Source organism: Quercus robur, chromosome 1, assembly GCF_932294415.1.
Source record: "Quercus robur chromosome 1, dhQueRobu3.1, whole genome shotgun sequence".
NCBI classification, from domain to species: domain Eukaryota; kingdom Viridiplantae; phylum Streptophyta; class Magnoliopsida; order Fagales; family Fagaceae; genus Quercus; species Quercus robur.
The window spans coordinates 22,994,961-23,018,387 of record NC_065534.1 but is presented as its reverse complement, the minus strand read 5'-3'; the positions used below and the strand labels follow the sequence as shown (position 1 = coordinate 23,018,387).

At 35.9% G+C, this 23,427-nt stretch overlaps 1 protein-coding gene across 1 annotated transcript; it reads left to right on the top strand.

Annotated features, from left to right (window-relative positions):
* The first annotated feature begins 10,580 nt into the window (after positions 1–10,580).
* Positions 10,581–23,207, top strand: LOC126725896 (vacuolar fusion protein MON1 homolog). The gene is made up of 14 exons (XM_050430911.1): positions 10,581–11,331; positions 15,650–15,729; positions 15,847–15,918; positions 16,054–16,093; positions 16,559–16,660; positions 16,894–17,015; positions 18,637–18,769; positions 18,926–19,017; positions 20,499–20,580; positions 20,934–20,998; positions 21,423–21,716; positions 21,834–21,925; positions 22,224–22,288; positions 22,885–23,207. Exons 1-14 carry the CDS (start codon positions 10,843–10,845, stop codon positions 22,978–22,980), a joined length of 1,824 nt encoding a protein of 607 aa, XP_050286868.1. The 5' UTR covers positions 10,581–10,842; the 3' UTR covers positions 22,981–23,207.
* Positions 23,208–23,427: the final 220 nt, after the last annotated feature.

Here is a 23,427-nt window from a genome sequence, read left to right as displayed (position 1 = left end):
AACAAATATCCTCAGACTGTGCCGAGGATGATTTTCTTTAGTTTGAATCAATTTATCTTCATTTTCTTGTCTCTGAACCTGTTATATTTGTTGTCCAGCTCGTTAAGACTCAGTTTTTCAACTCACTTTCTACAAATTCATTGTATTGAGGTTTTCGGGCCTAAGTCCATCCACCCTCCTAAGCTTGGGATCCAAATCTAGTATTTACATGTATTAAGAGTGTAAAGAACATATAACTCAACGGTTACATTTTCAAATTATGTAGTAATATTTATTTTATTAAGTAAAGTTGTAACGTTATGCTACAACTTATTTTGTAACTAAACTTTATCCAAAAAATATATATATATATTTAAGATTAGCAAGCTACTTGAAGAAAACAATAAACAAAGAAGGTTTGCTTCTTAAAATAACCCCATTAAATTTGCCAGACAATAAAATATATTATAAAATAAATCCTAATTAATACTTAACTATAATATAAACCAAATTTGACTTAAAAAGTATCAAAACACCTAAAAATAAGGAAATAATAACTCTAAACCTAAAATTTTGAAAATTACAAATTAAATACCAAAATTAATAAATAACAAAATTCTAATTATAGATTCTGATCGACATCATAAGAAATGTCTCGTGAGTGCGGAATAGAATAGTCAGGTAAATTGGAATACTACTTAGTGGTATATAAAGTTATAAACAACAACAACAAAACATGCAAGTATATTTTATAAAAAAAAAAAAGAAAAAGATGTTGTTGTTGAGAAATTTAGACCCCGGTTGATAGAATTAACAAGTTTTAAATCAAAGTTGTTAATTAGATTTATTATCAATAAAACTTGTTAAAACAAACAAACAAACATCAATATCATATCAAAATCATGCAACAGAAAAATAAATAAGACAAGATATGATAACCCAGGAAAACCAATGAAACAAACTAGTTTCACAGTAAAAAACCTGGGGGGAAACCTTCCCGAAAGTAATCCACTATAGAAAAAACCTTTGTCCCTAGACTCTACAATCCCCGTAGATGAACTCACAATAGAAACCTTCTACCGCTTCCGAACCTCTGAACTCTTCAATATATGAACGCCACCTTTTTGATGCACGAATCCTAGTACGTGACTAACCAATTGCGCGGATCCTAGTACACGACTTAATCACCAACTAGAAAAAGATGTTGGCTGCAAAGTTCTTCACTTCATTAACAATGAAGATCAAGAAGCACTTGATTACAAAACCCTAAGGCACAAAGATGCAGTAGCTTCTTTCAAAGGGAATAAGGCATCGATCACCTATCACCTTTTGCATATGTTCTCCTTGTATTCTCTTATGTGACGGCCTCTAAAATAAGCCTTGTATAGGTCTAGGGTTGTGAGAAAAGAAACCCTACACAAATACAAAAGCCTGGCCCAAAAATTAGATTTGAAAATTCCGATTTTCGTAACCTCGATAGATAGCAGGTGTCGAAGTTTAAACTTCAACAAATACAGCTATCGAGGAGGTGTCGAAGGGACAGAAGCTTTCTCGATTGATCCACCAGCTGTCGAGAGGTGTCGAACTATCTGTCCAGCTTTAATGAACAACTTTTCTTCACTTGTTTCTTGGTCCAATCTTCATGGCTTTAATACTAGACTTGAATAACATGTTTCTTGAAGTATTAAACAAATCCTAGATCTACCCAATTACAAGTAAAGTGCGTTTTGTCAAAGGATTAGCCAATTACACAAAATCATGACATATGTTCTTAACATGTGAACCACATATGTCCTAACAGTTGCGATTTTCTTTTTTGCACTTGCTTGGAGGTGGTCAAAACAAGAATCGAAGGTAGCATTTTGAGGTGTTGAAACTGGATTGAGGGGAGAGTGAAGCGGCAATGCAGTGGCAATTATTGGTAGTTGTGGAAGAGGGTGTGGGTGAGAGACATAAGTGTAATGGTAGGGCTTAAATGAGTTGTTATTAAAATGATGCATGTTATTTCGCCATAAATTTGAAGAATTTCTTCAAAGACACTAATTTGCAAATGACCTTTTTCTACGCATCACTTGAATAAAAATGACTTGAGCTATGTTGAATTTCTTCCGCTTTTTTAGTTTTATTACACACTTTTATTTATGAAAACAAGTCTTAAGTTGGAAAATTTTCTCATTTTTTAGCCATTAAGGAGCCTTAAACTGGATTCAGAATGTACACGAAAAATTAAGTGGGAAAGCAACTAGTTTGAACAAAAGTGACATTTGAAAAAAGAAAAAGAAACATAAACTAATAATCGATCAATTTTGTCAATGTTGGTCAACAATCTCCCTTTAGGGTTGAGCATAGTTGTAAATTGACCCCTAGAATTTCAAATTTTCCTTATAACCCTTTGAGTTTTTCATATCTGTAAATTTTTTTTTTTTTTTTTTTTGAGAAGATATCTGTAAAATTGATCTATAGGACTAATTTTTGTTTGCTGTCAATCACAAAAATAAAATAAAATGAAATAAGGAAAGTGACGAATAAATGGTATAAATTAAATGAAACCCCAACTTACTCAGCCAATTGTATAATACCACGTTTTGGAATAATTTTTTTTGTTAAAAAAAAAAAAAAAAAAAAAAAAAAAAAAACTTGATTTGAGTCAAATAGTTAGATACCCAAAATAAGATGATCTTGAAAAGTTTGCTTGGTTAGCAACAAAGATAAAATTAGATTAGTTATTTTCAAGGTTTTTCTTAAAGGAAAGTATGGAGCTAGTATATGTTGATCTTGTTTGATACGTCACTTCAATCCCTATAAATAGTTTATTTTTATAATTAAAAATTCTAAAAACAAGAGTTACCTATAACTATAGGTTATAATGTATACTCTACTGTTAACTCAATTTAGCTATATAGTATTAAGAAATTTGCAATTGCAGATTAAATATATATATATAATGTTTCAAATCCTCCCACCTTTAACTAAAAAAAAAAATGAAAAATAAAAAGAAGAAGAAGAAGAAGAGAGAAGAAGGGATATATGGCCATATCAAAATTAACTTTTATACGAAAATGAAATATAGACTGTATTGGACAGACAGATCATCCCCATATATTAACCTACCTAGCTAATATTAGGGGATAATTTTGTCATTAGTAAAATTATAAGGAACAGTCATCCTAAGCCACTAAAAAAACCTATTGAATTGAAACTGGAATGGACGTAAATGCAATAAGCCAATTAACGCCTGTCCTTCACAAAATAAAGCCAAAGGCAGATTAGAGGATTAGAGACCATTTTTAATTTTCGTTTCGTGGGAACCACACATGGTTGGCCATTTTGTATAGTACACCTTTAGCTTTGCGTTTCGTTTAAGTCCGCATGTCGTTTTCATCGTCCTGTCTTCTTCTTTTTTTTTTTTCTCACTTTTTATGGCGACACGGGAATGTGTAATTGTGCGCGAGCTGTGACACTGGTGGCGTTTCGTTTAAGTCCGCATGTCGTTTTCATCGTCCTTTTTTTTTTTTTTTTTTCTCTCTCACTTTTTATGGGTTATGGCGACACGGGAATGTGTTATTGTGCGCGAGCTGTGACACTGGTGGCGTCACCTTTGGTGTCATGGAAATTTGGTGAAGCATGCGTGAGAGGTATGATTTTTTTTTTTTTTTTTTTTTTTAAAGAAAGAAAAAGAAAATTCTTTTTTTGACATTCAATTCAAATATCACGTGTTTTATAAAAGTAGTTTTCGAGGAATCAGTCAAAAAGCGTGAGAGAACTCGAATCAAAGCAAATTGCTTTGGTGATAAGAGTGCAAGTTGAACTTATGCTTTCGCTGCAGAAAACATGTTTGATTGTTGAGAGGGCATGAAGCTCCCCCATTGCTTTGACGGGAAAAGTCTAAAGATTTTTTTTTTTTTTTTTTTGGAGAAGAAGTAAAGTCTAAAGATTTTAGATGTATTTTAGGCTGTGTTTAGTTCGTGTAAAATCATTTCCGGAAAATATTCTATTTTCCGGAAATGCTATTTTCCGGAAAGGAAAACGTTTTCATGTGTTTGGCTGTCACAAAATTCATTTTACGGAAAATTAATTTTGGTGTTTGGTTCATTTAATCATTTTACCAGAAAATACATCAAATCCGACGAAACGCTCGTCCGACGAGCGTCCGACGAGCGGCGCTCGTCGATCGCGCTCATCGATCGACGAGAGACGAGCGCGCTATCGACGATCGCGATCGTGCACCGCGCCGCTCGTCGGCGCGATCGTCCCTCTCTCTCTCTGATCTGGGCTCTCTCTTCTCTCTCTCTCTCTCTTTTTCCAGAAGTGAATTGAAGTGAAAATGAAGGCAGAAATCATTTTCCGTGGTCAAAGGGAAAATTCGTGGTCAACCGGAAATCATTTTCCGGAAAATAACGTTTTCCGTGACAGCCAAACACCGAATTTTCCGAAAAATCATTTCCGAAATCAGTTTGAAGTCAATTCAAACGCACCCTTACTGGGAAAAAGAAAATAGATGTTGGCTTTATAGGTTATATCAACTTTTGGTACGGTTGCAATTAAGTTAAATTGTTTACTAATTATTTATACTCAATTCAATATTGTTCCTAATCGAAGTTTTGAAATTTTGGGTTTCTCTCATGCCTGGGGTTTCTCTAGCTAGGTCTCCCAGCTTTGTGTGTAGAATTTTGTCCTTCCCTTCGTGGAGGTTTCTTTGTTTCCTTCAACCCTTGCATCTAGTAGGATGGTATCTAGTTTCCTGTATCCTATCACAGTTTGTTGGTGCTATCTATCTTGGCGTCATGGCTAACATTGAGGATCTTTGGTCTCAGTTTTCGCTGACAAAAGAAGAGGAGCACGGGGGCTAATGTACCCGCAAAAAAGAGGCTACTATTGTCCGTTTAGCAGCAAAGTTTTTTACAAAATGAGTAGTTAATGCAGAAGCAGTGAGTCGGACTTTCAAACCTCTGTGGAAATTGATTGGTGAATTGAAGATCAGAGATATCGATGGCCATATTCTGCTATTTGAGTTTGACGATGCGATGGAGTCAGAAAGGGTGCTGGAGTTTGAACCGTGGTCTTACGATAAAAGTATGGTTGTTTTTTGACGTGCCGTGGATGTGGAGTCTGCCCCATTGCTAGCCTTTGACTCTAATACATTTTGGGTGCAACTCCATAACGTTCCAGACCAATGTCTAACTCAGGCGACTGGTGAAGCAGTGGGTAACACTATTGGGTCCATGGTTCAAGTGGCTAGCTTGGAAGATGATGGGGAGGGGGGTGAGTTCCTGTGAATCCAAGTTACGATTGATATCACCAAGGCCCTCCCACAGTGCTGTAAGTTGTGGTTTGATAGTGAGCATGTTGGTTGGGCCTTGCTTAAGTTCGAGCAACTTCCTAATTTTTGCTATTGGTGCGGTAGGGTAACTCATAGTGAGAGAGATTGTGAAGTGTGGATTCAGTGGAAGGGGAGATTGAAAAAAGAAGACCAATAGTATGGAGAATGGCTTCATGCTAACCCCGTGAGACACACTCAAAAAACAATTGTGGTGGTGTCTAGTAGTTCTCGTGGTGCACCGCTCTAGAGAAAGGGACCTACAATTGAGAAAAAACAGCCTATCACTAGGGAATTATCTAACCAAGGAGGTAGTGTGCTCAATTTCGATAAGGTGGATGCGAAGGACAATTCCACAACTAATGTTACTACCATGGACGCCGAACCAATAGGTGTGGTCTACTTTAGTAATTCTAGTACACTTAATGCTTATACCAATGATATTGTTGTGAACAATGTGGACTTGAATAGAGGGTTAGAGGATTTAGGAGTTCAGTTCTCTACTCTCATGCCCATGCAAAATTTAGAGTGTTTTGACACCATAAGAATAGTGTCAAAACTTTCCTAATATGGTTTATTAACAATTACTCTAGGTTTTATAATAAATAAATAAATAAAACATACAATTGCCCTAAGGGCATCGTTAACACTTAACATGACCCATATTAGTTTGCTCGTTCAAAACACCTCTTGTAAGGACACGATTTACGGCCCAAGCTCAAGATGTATGAGATCTTGGTCCAATGAACCCAGTACAATAAATTTGTAGAGAGTGGGTCAAAGAACTAGACCCTAATTAGTTGGACAACGGCTAGTATTGAATTAAATGTCAATCAAACACAAATAAGAGGATCTGATATTAATGGACTTTAAATTCGAGGAGGTCACCCATTGTATAAATTGATCACAATTGGATACAAAGACAATTTAGATTGCTACAGTATTTTCTCTCTATTTTTCCCATCCCTTTCTTATAGAGGATCTCTCACATTATATAACTCCCTTAGGATCATCTTGATCTTACACTTGTTGATCGTCTAAGCCCTTACTTGAGTACCTGTCCCATTAGACACCCTCTTTGGCTTTCTGTGAGTTGTGGTAGCAAAGACAGCATTGTTCAGAGGTCTTCTCCACATAAATATGGCCAGAAAAGTAGTTGCAGCGCATTTAATACAGTGGTAGCAGCTTTTCCTTAGATATTTTTGGATTTCCTTCCTTCTCGTATATTCATGAGGCACGTCTCTATCATTGGAACTTTCTGGAGGGTCATTCTAATTGCTAGAATAGATACTTGAGCTGCATTCATCATATCTGAGGAGGAGTTCCTCCTCAGACCTCCTTCCATTCGTTCCTTACTTATGAGACTTTAAATTGGAACTCCTAATAACTATTTGTTCCTCCTCGGACCTTTCAATGTCCTCGGACAAAGCCCAAAGCCCGATATATGATCTTGGGCCCTTATCCCTACACCTCTATTTTTTAATATTGCTATAAGAAGGAAAGTAAAATGATGTAAAATAAAACGTAAGTAGAAGCTTCAATCACTTTATTTTGCATTTAGTTTTTTATATTTTCTTTACGTATCCTGAGGATAAAGAAAATTAATGATGGTTATAAGTACTCAGAAAGTAAAGGCCTAAGCTTACTTAGAACAGTGGTACCTTGTCCTTCAAACCAAGACCAAACAATAGAATTTTTTAAGAGAGTGAGAAAATAGTTCAAGTGCAATTTTAAGCTAAGTTCAAGTCTAAGGTTGAAGAGCCCAAAGTAACAAATAAGTGCAACTTAATAGTAATTGAGAATAATGTTCTCCTCGGGCAGGTTCGATGATCAATCTCTTATATATATATATATATATATATATTTGGTTCAAGTTTGACAACAGATAATGCACTATTTTCTTCCCTATTTTTCTGTTTCTTTGAGAAAAAGTTCATCCCCTTTTTCTGGGAGGTTCCCCTCCTTTTATATCCCCATTCCTTGCATCCTAACCCTCCATTGTATGTCCCAAGCATTCTTCAGGATACTTGTCCCATCAAAACTCTATTGAAGGTGGTAGAAGGGGTTGCTAGTTGTATAGTAATTATTCAAGGGTCATCTCCACATTAATGCAATTGATAAGGTTGGTGTAGGACATTTAATGCAGAGGGGGGAAGTACATCCTTCAGGAAACTTCCTCCCTCCTTACTGATGCAGCAAGGGAGGGTCAGACTGTACTGCTTTTCAAATGTGTACGTTTTTAGACCCCTTAAACACAAACATATTAACCTAATTATTTAACCAAATGATTAACTTAGATAAATTATTCAAATCTAGGTTAACACATGTAAACTATATCAAGTAAACAATGCGGAAAATAAAGAATACAATGATATGATAACCCAAGAAAACCAAACCAGTAAAAAACCTGTGGATGATTTAACCTAGCTATTCTCAAAGTAAAACAGATCCACTATGAAAGAATTGAAATTTTACAATAACGACTTAGACCACTAACATCCTATTGCTACCTCGAGTAGAAAACTTATTACCACAACCATGTGATAGTTCCGAGTCCACGGATTACTTCTTTCTTGAATTCATAGCAACCACAAGTACTCCCACTTGTGTTTTCTTTAAGCTCTTTATGCAACAACTGAAGTGATCACCAAGCTCTCGACATCAATCTTGATCTTGATAACCTTAAGTGTGTATGAAGACAAACACCTCTAGATTTCACAAGAGATTCACACACACAGCATAAACAACAACAGTAAAATGTGGTTAAGGTTTTTCTTTTTATATTTAAGGCAAAACATAAAACTCTACATGTCATACGGGCTTAGGCTTGAGTTGGAAAATTCTGTAGAAAAACAATCTGCACAAGCTTCGATCGATTGAGTCTAATTTTCGATCGATCGAGTTTTGTAGATTTACACAATAAATCCTATAGTACACTCGATTCCAACTTTACACAAAAACACACTTTAAGCATCCTAAATCTAGACTAAATGTTTTGATCATGGTTTGTCAACATTACATATTAAAGTTCTGATACATTAGTTCCTAATTCCTTAGAACCTAACAAAATGCAAATAGGTGGCCCTTTGGCTGCTCCTCTTATTCCATTATCGATTGCTTCTAGCGGCAGATAATAGGAAAACCTCTCTTGTGGCCCTTGCTCGTCCCAAAAAAGCTTTGTCCAAGGCCTCTTTCCTACGAAGCCTTGGCAAGTAGTCTCCTACCAAAAAACTCTCAATTAAGCCCTCATGCCCCTACTAGGTTAAAACCCCATTTTCCCAAACCTATACCTCTAAAAAAATGGGGCATCCTCTTATCTTGTTCGTATTCTAGTTAAAATCGCTTCTGATAGGTAGGTTCCTATCATTTATCTATCAGTAAATGGATGAAATTCACTCATTAGAATCAATATATGGAACTATGTAAAATCAGGCCATGCTAGTTGCATCTGAAATCATTCGTTCACCTAGTGAATAAGGAAGTTCCTTCTTGGTTTTGCATGCCAATTAGCAACTGCTCTATTTCATATCTCCTCTCATTTCTTGGGACCTTCACAAGATACCAAGTGTTCTGATCTTCTTACTCTCCTCGAGCATGGGGAATCCTTGGGGCTCGCTTACCCTTTTGTGCTTGAATTGGGCAAGTTGATCATTGGCTAACCACTCCTCAGTCCTTGGACTCCACACAATGGTTATTGTATATGAAGAGAGAAAGAAAAAAAAAATTAATCAAGAAAGTTTGATATTTTAATGAAATTGAGTTTAGAATAAATAACATGATATATGTATTTTTAAAATTAATTATATACAATAAAAGCATAAAATTTTATGCTAAAATAAACAATTTTTTTTTTCACAAACTGATGTGAATGCTCTTTGCACAAAAAATTGCCAAAACTTGTGTTGTTAGATAAAACCTTATATAAAGCCATCAAAAACCCTTTTTTTTTTAGAGAAAATAAGCTACTTAACCCACACAACAAAATCCATTTGCAAATTTTAATTAAAAATGAAAAATACTACGTTCACAATTTTTTCATAGCCTACCACTTAAGATACATCCCCAATCTTTGGGTTCTAATTTAAATTCATAACTTAAATTACTTTTTTACTCACTCATAACAACTAATAATAACCTACCACTTAAAATTTATTATGAAAATATTTTTAACATATATGGGTTGTGTTAACAAACACTCTTTAACACACCACTTCATATCAGAATTTTTGTTAGTCACTCAGTTTTATGTCAGTATTTTGTCAACTTTATGGTCAAACTTTAAATTAATTTCTCCCATTTTTTTTATAATTTTTTTATTAATTAGGACCCATATTATTTTAATCTTATATGGTACTGGTTAACATTAATCTTAAAATATGCATGCTTCCAGCGCGCACATAATATTGCCCTCTCTGAACCTTATGGTCCCGCGACAAAAAGGTTGTTCCTACTTCCAAGTACCTACCGAAGCAGAAAAACATTATAGGTCATCAGAGCCCAAAAACCATAATGGGCCCTAATTCTCAAAAAGAACAAAAAAACATCATGGGCCCTAGTCCTTACCCAATTGGTATTCTAAACTTTTCCTTGGCTGGCATGACACACACCACTATGACAATGCAACGCTTATCAAATTCGAACTATTTTTGAACTGTCTGCTAGTTCTTGTCTAGTTGTCCTGATCAAGAAAAACAAGAAAAATGGCAGTGCCCACTGCCAATCCTTGATTAGTTGAGTTTGCGTCTACCCACGATGTAAATGTAATTCACCCCATATATACAAAGCCATTTAGACCACTCCGTCCCATTTCCTAGTACAAAATTGTCCTAAATACAATGTATTCTAATTAACTCAATTGATAATTCAAATAAAAAAATTTCGATTTTGATATTATTTATACTAAATATCAATTGATTTCTTGGTCTGATAAAGAACAATTATCATAAAACAAATGTCATAAATTAAATTTTATCATATCAATCAAAAAAATTTCATATGAAAGCAATTTTTTTTAGAAATAATTTTTAATTTATGGCGCCAGTTTCTAATAATTGATTTTTATTATCAGACTAAAATATCAATTAATCTTTTATGTAATCCGAATCAAATCTCATATCACTTATTTAAAGGTAAAAAACTTTACCCGTTAAGTTTGCTAAAATCCACAGAAAACAATTATAAAAAACAAAGGAAAACAAACAAACAAGTACATTGTATATTTATTATTATAGGGCCAAGTGAGGCCCATTTGACCTAGATTTAAAAAACGAACGTAAATCCTCAAACCCGGCCCGTAACGTAACAGTGGCGCGAGTCGAAACGGCCATTCGGATCCACTCCTCGCTCTCCACCTACTGGTCAGAGTGTGACGACTCTCGAAGAGGCTAAACGGTGCGTTTCACGCTGGACCAATTGCACCGGAGCAACTAGGCTCCAACGACTGGTAGGTGATACGTGGTTCCCTACGAAGTGCACACAGACCAAACCCCATTCTACGCTACAATTTCTGATTCCCTAAATTTTTCAAAAACCCTCAAAATTCTCAAATGTCCTCCGATTCCAGCTCAACCTCCGGCGACGAATTCACCAACCCTAGCCCTAACCCTAATTCCACCTCCAAACCACTCGAAGATCAATTCGCATCGGCCGCATTGACCGAGCCCGACAACGAACCGCCGGAGATTCAAGAATCCCCAAACGGTGTCGCGAATGGTTCCGTTGGCGAGAACAGTCACGGGGAGATCGAAAGCAATGAACGAGAAGGAGCGGTTGGGAGCAATTTGGAGGCGAGGCAGAGTGTGAGGTGGAGGAGGACGAATTCGGAGGTGGAAGTGGAGGCGCCGTCGAGCCCGAGTAGCAGTGGGTACGCCGGTGAAAGGGGCAGCAGTAGTGGCAGTGGGAGTAGTGGCGGGTTCGACATGATTGGCGGTGGGATTGGTGGCGGCGACGATGAGGAGATACAGGAAGTCAGCAATGTCGATTCCATTCAGGATTCTCAGGCCTCCTGGATGCCTGGAAAGCGTCACGTCGACGAGGTACTCGATTCGATTCGATTCTTTACTTCTTCAATTGAGAATTCCATGGTATGCATTGGATTAATATCACAAACATTTGCAAACATTGTTGCTGGACATATTTCGATAATTTCGATAGTTACAATAGGAGAGGGGGTTAGAAACAAATGGAGTTACAAAGTTGTCTGTTTTATCGGTAGATTTTCGTGATTTTAGATTCATGGGAGTGCATTATATATAATGTTTATACATTAGTTAGTTTTGCTTAAAGACTATTTGTAGATAAATACTTCATTTCTGGTGTTTGGACTTCAAGATTGGGGTGGTGACTTTGGATTTTAGACACCAAGTTTACTTTCCACAAGACATATTAGTAAGCCTTTGATTAGTACATTGGTATCAAATTTGAATTTGAATTATCTAAACCAAATGCGTCCCATGATAGACTTTATTTAATTATCTTCAATCTAAGATAAAATTCTAGGATACATACGGTGAAAGAATGACTATTCAGAGACATAATTAAACAAGAGTTTAGTGTTTTTGGGATAGGAACAAGGTTTTCAGATATGCATTTACTGAAGGTTGCTATGCATATGAACTTCCTTCTACCCTTTGTGATAGAAATCAGAGTAGACTGATTGTAGTGGTCAGTTTTCCTAGGTAAAACAGCCATGACTCTTGCAGGCATCGACTTGGTAGCTCAAATGGTTTAAGGCAAGGATAACATTTGTCTCATATTTTGTTTATGCTAAAAAAAAAGGTCGAAACCTAGCGCACAAAGCTCCCACCTTTTGCGGGGCCTGAGAGAAGTAATGGTAGGCAGCCTTACCCCCGTTAGCAGGTTTTAAGATTGATGGAGAAAATAAAGGAGTTTTAGAAATTTATCTTCTTTTTGGCAATGACCCAATTATACTTTGCGAGTCAAATCCCCTTTTACTTGAATAGATGCAATGCGTTCTTTGTTTTGAAACAGTTTCAAGCCTAAGAGTCGATTTAAGCAAAACTAGATTGGCTCTGGTTGACAATGTAACTAATGTCTTGAGACTGGCCTCACTGTTGGGTTCTAAGGTTGGCTGCCTTCCTATGACTAACCTGGGATTGTCTTTGGGTTCTTTTAAGGCCAGAGTGGTTTGAACTACTATTACTGGGAAGGTAGAAAGAAGGCTTGGTATAGGACAAATCAGGGGAATTCGTCTAAGTGTGGTTATAAGGTTTAAGAGGATATGTGGATTTTGGGTTGAGAACATTTTTAGAAGGGGTAATTCAAGAGAGAGAAGATTTTATTTATGGTTGAAAATAGAAAGGGGGAAAAACAGAAATAGACTTTTTTTTTTTTTTTTTTTTTAATTTTTTATAAATATGCAACAAGACCAGTGAACAGTGTCTGTGAATAGTACTGTGAGAAAGAAAATAAAGAAGAGAAAGAGAGAGAAAAAAGAACAGTTGGCCAGTATGGCCAACGTGCCTCAGTACTGAAAACAACTCTAACTTGTTTGAGTACAATAAGACACTTATATAGACTTTAACTTCTCCTAGTATAACTACGGCTTCTACTTTGACTAGTAAACCAAACCCTAATTGAATTGAACCAAAGCCCACTCATAAATACCTATAAAGAAATTTGGATCATACATATGGGTCAGCCTGGGCATGGACTCACGTTACTTTAGGGATAAGTTTGTCTTGGGGTGCCTTGAAACTTGAAAGTAATAGGCTTTATTTGCCTTAACAACATGCACATCCTTAAAGAAATTAGAAAGATGACGGTGTGGAGTCAATTGATCCTTTATGGTGCTTCTTAGCCAAAACATGGATCAACATGTATAGTGCCAACTATGGTGTGTGAGGTGGCTAAAGGGAATCAATGAGGATAGTATTCAAGGGCGATGGCAGAAGGGTCCTTGAAAGCTTGCGAATGGTGATTGGAGTCGCATAGCTATTGGTGACGTATGGGGACTAGGCAAGCAAGTTCGCTTGTGTGAGTAGGGTTGAGATAGTCAAATGGAGTCGCTGAAAGTCAATGATTTTTGTGATTTGGTGGATCAGGTTGTGGGTTCAGTTGATGGGTTGGGTACTTGGGATGCAATTATGATTTTGATTGTGATTGTGCTAGCCTTGGGTTGTTGATTTTGGCGTTTTGGGGTCGGGCATTTGAGATGGTGGTAATGGGACTTTGTATGGTGGATGGGCTTTGCTATTGGTGGTGTGGATGGTTTGAGACTTCGACGAACTTGGCTTGGTGTGGGTTGGTGATTTTTGTTTTTGTATTCCTTTTTTTAGGGGGGGGGGGGGTGGTTATGATTGTGACACATAACCCATAGCAATGTAGGACAAAATGAAAATAAATGCAATTGAAGAATGGAATTGGGGTGTTCACCAAACTGCATAAACCGCACAAACTGAAAAAAACGCACCAAAACCGCACGCAAAATGGCATAACCACACCTCACCACAAGTAATAGTGCACCACACCGCACCACACCGCATGTTTTAGTGCGGTTTGCGGTTTTATAATAAGAAAATTGAACCACACCGCACCCTTTCTATATATTAATATATTTATTTATTTATTTTTAATATTAAATATATTATTAATAGTTTAATAACCCTAGTTTTCAAAAAAAAAAAAAAATTTAATAACCTTAGCAAGTGTTTGACTAGAAAAGCCAACCCAAAATAAAGAAAAACTAACTCAATAATTTAAAACTTGGCCCAAAAAAAGGGAAAAATTAGTTTTGGGCTGAGTAGGAAAAGCTCAAAATTTGAAAAATATACTGACTTAAAACCGCATCTTATACATAGTATCGCACATGTGACCACAAAAATGAGGTACGGTGCGGTTATGGTTTTGGCTAAATTCTAAACCACACCACACTGCACCGCACCGCAAATGTGACCGCAAAAACAAGGTGTGGTGCAATTATGGTTTTAGCTAAACTGCACCGCAAAGTGCAGTGCTAAAAATAGCCCAAAACCGCACCGCACCGCACCGCGAAGACTCCTATGTTTCAAATGTGTCAGTTTAGTCCTTAACTTTTTGATATTGTGTTTAAATAGTCCTTGCTGTTATGTGGAGGAGGGAAAACGTTGAATTGACTGACAGAAGTTTTAAAATATTATTTTTATGCTGCCTGGCTTCTACACGGACTGCCACGTGTGTTAATTTTTTTTTTTTAAACATTCAACTAACTAAAATCAGATTTGGGTATGGGATTTATCTGATTCTCTGTTGAATCAAACATGAGCACTGAAAGATGGCTTAACAGAACATTTGTTTTCTCTTTAGCTCTTTGCTAAACTCATTTGTATGCAATGTCCACCAAATCTGGTCTTTGAAAGTGCAGTTAGTAAAAAGGCAAAACACACACACACACTTTGGGTCTGTTTGGATACCGTTTATTGTTGAAAACTGAAAACTGAAAACACTATAGCAAAATAATTTTTAAATGTATGAATAGTGCCGTGAGACTCAGTTTTAAAGTTGTTTTTATTGAAAAAAGTACTTGCGGGTCCCATGAATAGCGCACAGGACCCACTAAAAAATGCATGGGACAGCACAAATGCAAACGTTGAGGAAAAAACGCTGTATCCAAACTAACACTTTGAGTCTCTCTCGCCCTGGGTCAGTTTATAAAGTCATAAAAGTCTTTTCCTTTGCTTAGTTTTCAAACCCAACAACACACGAAAGAAAAAGAGAAGTTGAATGTGTTCCAATAATTTCTATTCTCTGCTTCACAGGCAAAAGAACGAGGTCAAAGGGGTATTTACTATGGGAATATTGTAATGATAGAGGTAGGGGTAGGGAATAGGGATGGGGAAGGATTCCAGTGCAGCACTACAATTTCAGATCCGGTGATGGTGGTTGTAGTGGTAGTAGCATTGGTGGTGGCAGTGACAATGGTGACGGAGCTGGTGGTAATAGTGGTGGTAAAGTCTGAAGAGTACTAATGATAATGGTATGAGAGTAGTAATGTTGGTAGAATTTGTGAATTACACCTTGCCCCCTGGATTTTTTTTTTTTTTTTTTTTGAGGTGTTGCCCCCTGGATTTTGAATGCTTGAAAACCCAAAATTCAAATTCTGGTGGAATTTTATAATTAATGTTCATGTTAAAACCCAAATAAATTAACACTGGAATTTCCAAATTACAACTTTGAGTAAAATGCCAACTCAAAATTCCTCATCTGAACATGATATTAGCACTATAATCAAATATATTGTTTTAAAAACTTAGAGCATATTTGTATGTTTTACTTGTACCGATGTGGCTGACAAAATTTTATTTCTCTAGGATACCTGCAGTATTATGTACTGATTGATTAATAACTGAAGTGCAGGATGATGCTTCCCTATCGTGGAGAAAAAGGAAGAAGCACTTCTTTATTTTAAGTAACTCAGGCAAACCAATATATTCCAGGTTTTTCTCCAGCTTCTGCATCTTTCAGCATTAGGAACTGTACAGTTTGCTTTATAAATTCATTTCTGGACCCTCTGTTGTTTTATGGCCTTCTTTGAATATCTTATTAACTACCAGATATGGGGATGAACACAAGCTAGCAGGATTTTCAGCAACATTACAGGCTATAATTTCCTTCGTGGAGAACGGGTACATGGCTCTTTCTACCTTGGTTTTATTTTATGATTTTCGTCTTTGATTATACTCCTAGTCTTAGCATAATAATTTCTTTGAAGCCAAAATCTACAGGGGCTCTAATTAGTTCTTCACGTTAATCGCTTTCAGGGGGGATCGTGTCAAATTGGTCAGGGCAGGAAATCACCAGGTCTTTTTATATTCTTCAATTTTTCAATTGCTAATCAATTCTCGTTTTGGGAGACATATAATTGAACTGTTTTCTTCTTCTCCTGAAAATTTAACTTTCTGTGATGATTCTATAATGTAGGCTTGGTTGTTGTTTTTGTAAGAGCAAAGTGATATATGCAATTTTAAAGACATTTACTCACATGGAAACATTGTCAGATGTATATGTATGTATATGTTCATAAATGAATAAAAGTGTTTTGTCTCTTTTCTTGGTTCTTTAACTGGAGCATGTTATGCAAATTCCTTGTCCAAAAAAAGAGGACCATGTCTGTCACTTGTGCTTGAGGAATAGAATGTCCAGATTTGAAAGTGAGAAAATGTTTGCTTTTCATTTTAGGGGGTTTTCAAGTCAACCCCCCCCCCCTCTCCTGCTCATTTTGGGCAATCAGTTAAATACATCGTTGTAAATTTTTTGGATGTTCAGGTGGTTTTTCTTGTGAAAGGACCCATTTACTTAGTTTGCATTAGCTGCACAGAAGAACCCTATGAGTCATTGAGGGGGCAACTGGAGCTAATATATGGTCAGGTAGGATTTGATTCTTCCCCTTTCCTGCTTGCCCTTAAAAAATGTTTTCAGGATTAATGTGCTTGACTGTTTGACATGTTGTTCTCTTATGAATATTTTGGCTACTTCCTTTGTTCTTTTTCCTTTTCCACTAAATATATTGTTCTATTTTTCATTTACTTTCATTATAAGATAAAATTTTCTTATTATAGTCGCTGGACTTCCTCAAATGATTGATTATGATATGAATGCAGATGCTTCTTATTCTAACGAAGTCAGTAAATAGGTGTTTCGAGAAGAACCCAAAGTTTGATATGACACCTTTGCTTGGAGGGACAGATGTTGTCTTCTCATCTTTAATCCACTCTTTCAGTTGGTTTGTTTCTCTATTCCCTTTTGTAATGCGGTTTGCCTGTGTTGTAAAACATGTATATTTTAGACATTTTTGCATGTACAAGAACCTATATATTTATAAATCCTCATTTCTGGAAGTGAAATTTTCTTTTGCAAATCTTTCTTTTGGTGCACCCACACCAGAGGGAAAGGGAGATGGATTCATGAGCTCCTTTCTCTGGTGAAGTTAAAGCAACATAATATTCTGTAGAACGCACAGGATCTTACTGCTAGAAGTTATTGAGAGAAACAATCTTAAGGTTCACATTTGTAGATGCTCTAGTATTGTTAGTAAATATATATAGGGCTCCATTTTTTCTAATCAATCCATTTAAAAAACTCTGAATGGGCTGGATCTCAGGTTGAAGGTCTGAGCATCAGGCTGATTGGATGGATCCACAACATCTACACACACATGCACACACACAAACACACAATAATAAAGATTCGAATCATTAATATAATTAATTTTTGGGCAAGGTACATTTTTGGTCTTCCAATTTTTATCAATGTTTCTATTTTGTCCCTTTTTTCTAAATTTCACCAATCTAATCGTCAAACTATCACGCTTGTTTTTATTTTGCCCTTAAGTCCAAATTAAAGCTAGCAACGTTAGTGACTTGACCTAAATTGATGACATATCTTCTATATCACATGCCCTGTCAATTAAAATGGCAATATGTTAGGCTGGCTGGCACTAAACTTTCCACATCAACACCAAATGAATAAAAATAATAGTTTCAATTGTTCATTTTTAAACCAAATAAAATTTTAATTAAGAATTACTTATTGTTCCCTCTATCCTCTTCTCCCACCTGAGCCCCCCCTCGCTCTCTCCCAATTATTGTTTGAGCACAGTGACAGTTTGCCGCCAACAGTCTTCAAAGGGGCAACAACAGCTGGATGGGCTTGAGCTTTGCTGGATGAGGCCCGATCTGGGTTTTGCGGGTTTGGTGGGGTCATGAATCTTGGATTTTGAGGTGGACAAGTCAGATTTGTAGAGAGAGGATAGGTTAGGTTGCTCCACCACATTTAAGGCTGAGGAATTTTCAAGTTTTGGTGGCCGATAGAGAATGGATGTGGCCAGCATTGGGTGGTGATAGCTCAAAACAAAAACAAAAACAAAAACAAAACCCTTTTTTGTTAATTGGAATGTATTTTTAATTTAAAACAAAAAATTAGTGATATGGCATGTGAGATAGCTGCCATGTCATCAGTTTGGTCTGCATCACTAAGGACGAAAGAGAAACATTAGTAAAAGTTGTACAACCAAAAATATTTATACCTACTATAGTGACATACAAATTTTTTATTCTTTTTCTGCCTTGGATACAAAGCTAGTAATCACAGTCATTCCACGGTGCTCTTTAGTTTAAATTATAATACACACCTTAAACTGCATGTTACTTTTATGTTCTTTGTGGAAACATGTTTCTACTTCTGATGTTTCTTGATCTGTTTTGTAGTCACTGAAGTGCAATTGAAATTCCATTTTTCTTATTTTGGTTATTTTTTCCTGAGGTTTCCTTTGCTCTTTTATTATCAAAATATCACCCTAGTTTGGTGGTGCTTATTAGTTTTGCTATTCATTTCTTTGATTTCAGGAATCCGGCTACATTTCTTCATGCATACACTTGTCTTCCCCTGGCTTATGCAACGAGGCAAGCTGCAGGTGCTATATTGCAAGATGTTGCCGATTCTGGTGTTCTATTTGCAATATTAATGTGTAAACACAAGGTTAACACTTAACACAACCTCTCCCTTTTCTTCTGTCTGAATCTTTTCATCCATAGGGGCACAATCTCGAGTCGTCCTCCTTCGGGGGGCTGCATTTTTCTTCTCAGTTTATAAATATTTTACTGGGCATTTTAAAGCCTTGAAGCTTGATTACAGGTTATCAGTCTTGTTGGTGCTCAAAAAGCTTCTCTTCATCCTGATGATATGTTACTACTTGCCAACTTTGTCATGTCATCAGAATCATTTAGGCAAGTTATTTTGACTTTTATAATTCTTACATCATCTTTTGAGATCACCCTGGCATGGAAAATTTGACTGTGTACTAGGAATTACATTTTACTGCCTCTTATATTTGTGCTTTCCTTTGGGTCACCATGCTTGGGGTTGAGATCTTTGAGAATGAATTTAAAAGCAGAAGTCAGTTTAAATGAGTTAGCATGAGTGTTCAAATTAAGCTTTTCCTCTTTCTATTATATCTTGAGCTAGGATGCACGGATACTCCATTTTTGCTCATGTACCCATATCCCCGTATCCAATACGTATCATACTGTTATCACACCAGATACCTCTAAGATACGTACCCAGCTAGTTTTTTTTTTTTTTCCAAGTGCCAATACGTCCTGGATATGCCTATGATACAGCTTGGATACCATTGTAACCCAACCCCCGATAGTGAGAGATAGCCTAAACTTGTAAGAATTTTTATTTATATTTTTTATATATTGGTTTCAATGATAAAAAAATTACTTAGTTATCTTCTATTTACTCTTTTTGGATCTTGGTTTGTATTCTAAATATCATTTAATGGCCATGGATTCACTTTATTATTCATTATTGCTCCTAAGCCGATAGATGCTTAACAATATATATATTAAAAAAAAAAAAAAATTAATAAGTAATTAATACATGTATCCCCAATGTATCATACCCTAGGTTTTTCAAGAAATGTTGTATCCTCGTACCCATACCCATATCCGTGCATCTTAGATCTTGAGAGTTGAGATACTGTTGATCAAATTAGTCTCATTTTAGGACATTTTGCCATAGAAAGTTGAAGCCTGTCGTGCAGGCTCTTTTAGATTGCTCAACTAGAATCCACTCAGTGGCCTTTTTACCAATTAATGTTTCAGTAAATGAAGTTAGCATTCCTGTCTTGTCTTTTTTTATGCTTTTCGCCAAAATAGCTATATGAAAAAGATAATTAAATTCAATAGAACTCTTTGTATTACCAGCAGTTAACATTTCAGGAATGTTTTCACCTAAAAAAAAAACATTTCAGGATTGTTCTGTCTCTAAATTCGCATTTCTTGTTTGTCCCGCCCTCTTAATGTCTATGCTTTGGGACTTGTTTTCACTTATCAAATATATTCTTCCAAATTTTTGTCTAATGAAACATGCATAGTTTTGTTTTACTTAGTAATCAACATTTTCTTCTTCTTGATAGGTACATCCCAATAGCATACAACGAAGAATAACTACATCATATTTCTCTAACTTTCTATGTGACATCATCTTCAACAAAATTCTGTTGATACTTGAGCCTAATGCTTAATTCTTAATATAGGTTAAAAAATTAATAAAACATAGTATATACACAAGGTGAAAGCTATATTTATTTCTATATTATGTTTGAGTGGACTTGAATCTTAGTGGGTGCTTTTATATGTGAACTTTTTTTGTTTTGTTTTGCAAGACTGTAATCTTATTTGTCCTTTTTGGCTCTATGCAGGACTTCTGAATCATTTTCACCAATCTGCCTGCCAAGATATAATCCCATGGCATTTTTGTATGCTTATGTCCATTATCTTGATGTGAGTGTGACTTTTTTTTTCTTGCTTGACATGTGAGTGAGACTTAGATTCATGATTCATGTGCAATTTTAACACCAATGAGTTATAGCTAAACTGGCACTTCCTTTCTTATAAAAATGGGATGAAGGATGAGGTCGTGGGTTCAAGGCCCACTATGTGCTTGTGTAACTTACCAATAAAAAAGAATTCAAATGCATGGTATATAGCAGATTCTGGCTAGTGGTTGTAGGCAAAGAGGCCAGCCTTAATTTATTTTTTGCAAATTGTGCAATCACTAGGCACTGTGGACATTCTCCTGGTATACCTAGATCAATGACACAAGAAATGACTTGAACAGTTTTTACTCATGGCAGGTTGACACATACTTGATGTTGCTTACTACTAGTTCAGATGCCTTTTATCATCTTAAGGATTGCAGGTAAACTATGGTTTTAAATTTGATTGATAATATTAGTAGGGGTGCATCATGTTGCATCCTCTTTGATCTCTCCATCTTTATGAAATGTTGATCTAAGATATCAATAGCACTCTCTTAGGTATGTCTTGACCACTATGTTTTATGACCACTTCCCTTTGTGTCTACTTTTACTAAACTGCTAAACTTACACACAATGTACTTTGTTTTAGTCACATTTAGGGCAAAATACTAAATACCATTTTTTTTTTCTTAATATGACTGATGTGACCAATTATATTATTATTATTATTATTTAATTAGATGAATGTAACTTAATATTGCTGTCTTTATACTCCACAGAAATAAATTTGAGCATACTGTGTAGTGTATAATATATTATTTTCCCCTCCACTTTATTTTGAGAAATTTGGCTGCAATTTCATAGGATTCGTATTGAAATGGTCCTTTTGAGGTCAAATGTTCTTAGCGAAGTTCAGAGATCCATGCTAGATGGAGGGATGCATGTTGAGGAATTGCCTACTGATCCATTACCTCGTTCTGGAACTTTATCTCCACATCTGGGCCAACCCAGAGATTCTCTTGAGAGTTTAAGAGAACCATTTGTTGGCATTGGTGGTCCTGCTGGACTTTGGCATTTCATGTACCGTAGTATATTTCTGGATCAATATGTATCTTCTGAGTTCTCACCACCAATTAATAGCCCACGTAAACAGAAAAGGTAAAACTCGCAATTTTGCAGCAACTATGCTAGACAAACCTTTAATGCGCTCTTCTATGGGGCACAGCTATTTTAAAATTTATTGTTGCATAAGAAAACTTGCTTCTTGTTTTGCAGATTATATAGGGCTTACCAGAACCTTTATGCTTCCATGCATGATAAAGGAATTGGGCCTCACAAAACTCAGTTTAGAAGAGATGAAAATTATGGTATTTAATCTTTCAGTTCATACTATAGCCAAAAGATGTAACATATTTTAATAGATTTGCATGAAGAAATATGGTTAACACCTCTTTTCCGTTTTGGTGCCTGTCCTTTGTTCCATCCAATCTCATTTCATAATTGCAATGTGCCGCCTTGTTGTTTGAACCTCTTTCTCACAATTATTAAGTGTTATCTTGACATGTTTATTTTTCTGTTGCATAAATTTAGCTATTCATTATCATGTTTACTTGCCCCATTTAAAGGCTTTCCTGATGAAATTACACGATCATTCTATTGTGGCAGTTCTACTCTGTTGGGTCACCCAGGATTTTGAACTATATGCAGCATTTGATCCACTTGCAGACAAGGTATTATTTATGCTCATGTCTCCAAGATTATTTTTGTCTGTTTTCTTAGAGCAAATAATTGTTGACCCTTTGTTTATCATACAAATACTGTTCTTCTCTATGAAGAGCTTAAATATACGACTCTCTGTGGTTGGTTAACTGTCAAGGTAGAGAAGAGAAATCAGGATGAAGTAATGTGTCAGACAAATTTTACCACACATAACTAGCTTTACTCTTGCCCTTAATAAGTGTCCTTCACCTTATGAATTTAATGTTGTAACCTTCAATACTCTGGATAACATATTGTTTACTTGTGCAAAAGGATTTTGAAATATTTACCTTTTTTTTTTCCTTCTGGTCAGAGATATATTGGTCTCTGATACAGTGTAGATCAACTGTTGATTTTTATCATGCCTTTAACTAGTTTCATATGAATCTATGTTGCCCAATGCAGTAACCTTGTGTTTAGTGTCATCATCCAAGATAGGTACACTGAGCGGGTGACATCTGCCTGCTGTTGAAAATATAGTCAAGCAACCTATTATTGATTATTTACATTTATAGTTCCAATTTATTGTTCGATGCATCCTGAGCCTTAATTTATTTGAAATTTGTAGGCAGTGGCGATAAAGACTTGCAACCGAGTTTGCCAATGGGTGAAAGACGTGGAAAATGAAATATTTTTGCTGGGAGCAAGCCCCTTTTCGTGGTGATACACCAATTATTCTGTAATCAGCATGTACTATAGTTTTTTTTTTTTTTTTTTTAATTTATTTTTAAATGAAATCCCACCATAATTTTTTCCATCACTCTTTCATTACCATGGTGCTGACATGTTGATCATAATCTACCAATTTCTTGAGTCACCTCATCATCAATTTGTAAGAGCAGTCCTTTGTCATCTACTAATAAAAGGAAATATACACGTCAATATTTATAATACTTGGTGCAATAGACAATGTCAGGTTGGACTTCCGAGTACTTGATATGAAAGTTGGGTTAGGTTATTAACATCTGTTTATGTTATACATGCAAATATGCAATGCTGCTCTCAGAAATGAAGTCCTCAATGGTGCTCACAACAAGGTGAGAGTATAAGGCATTCACTATGCTGTTATTACAAAAGATTTTTCCTTCGTCTTGTGTTTGTGTTTGACTGA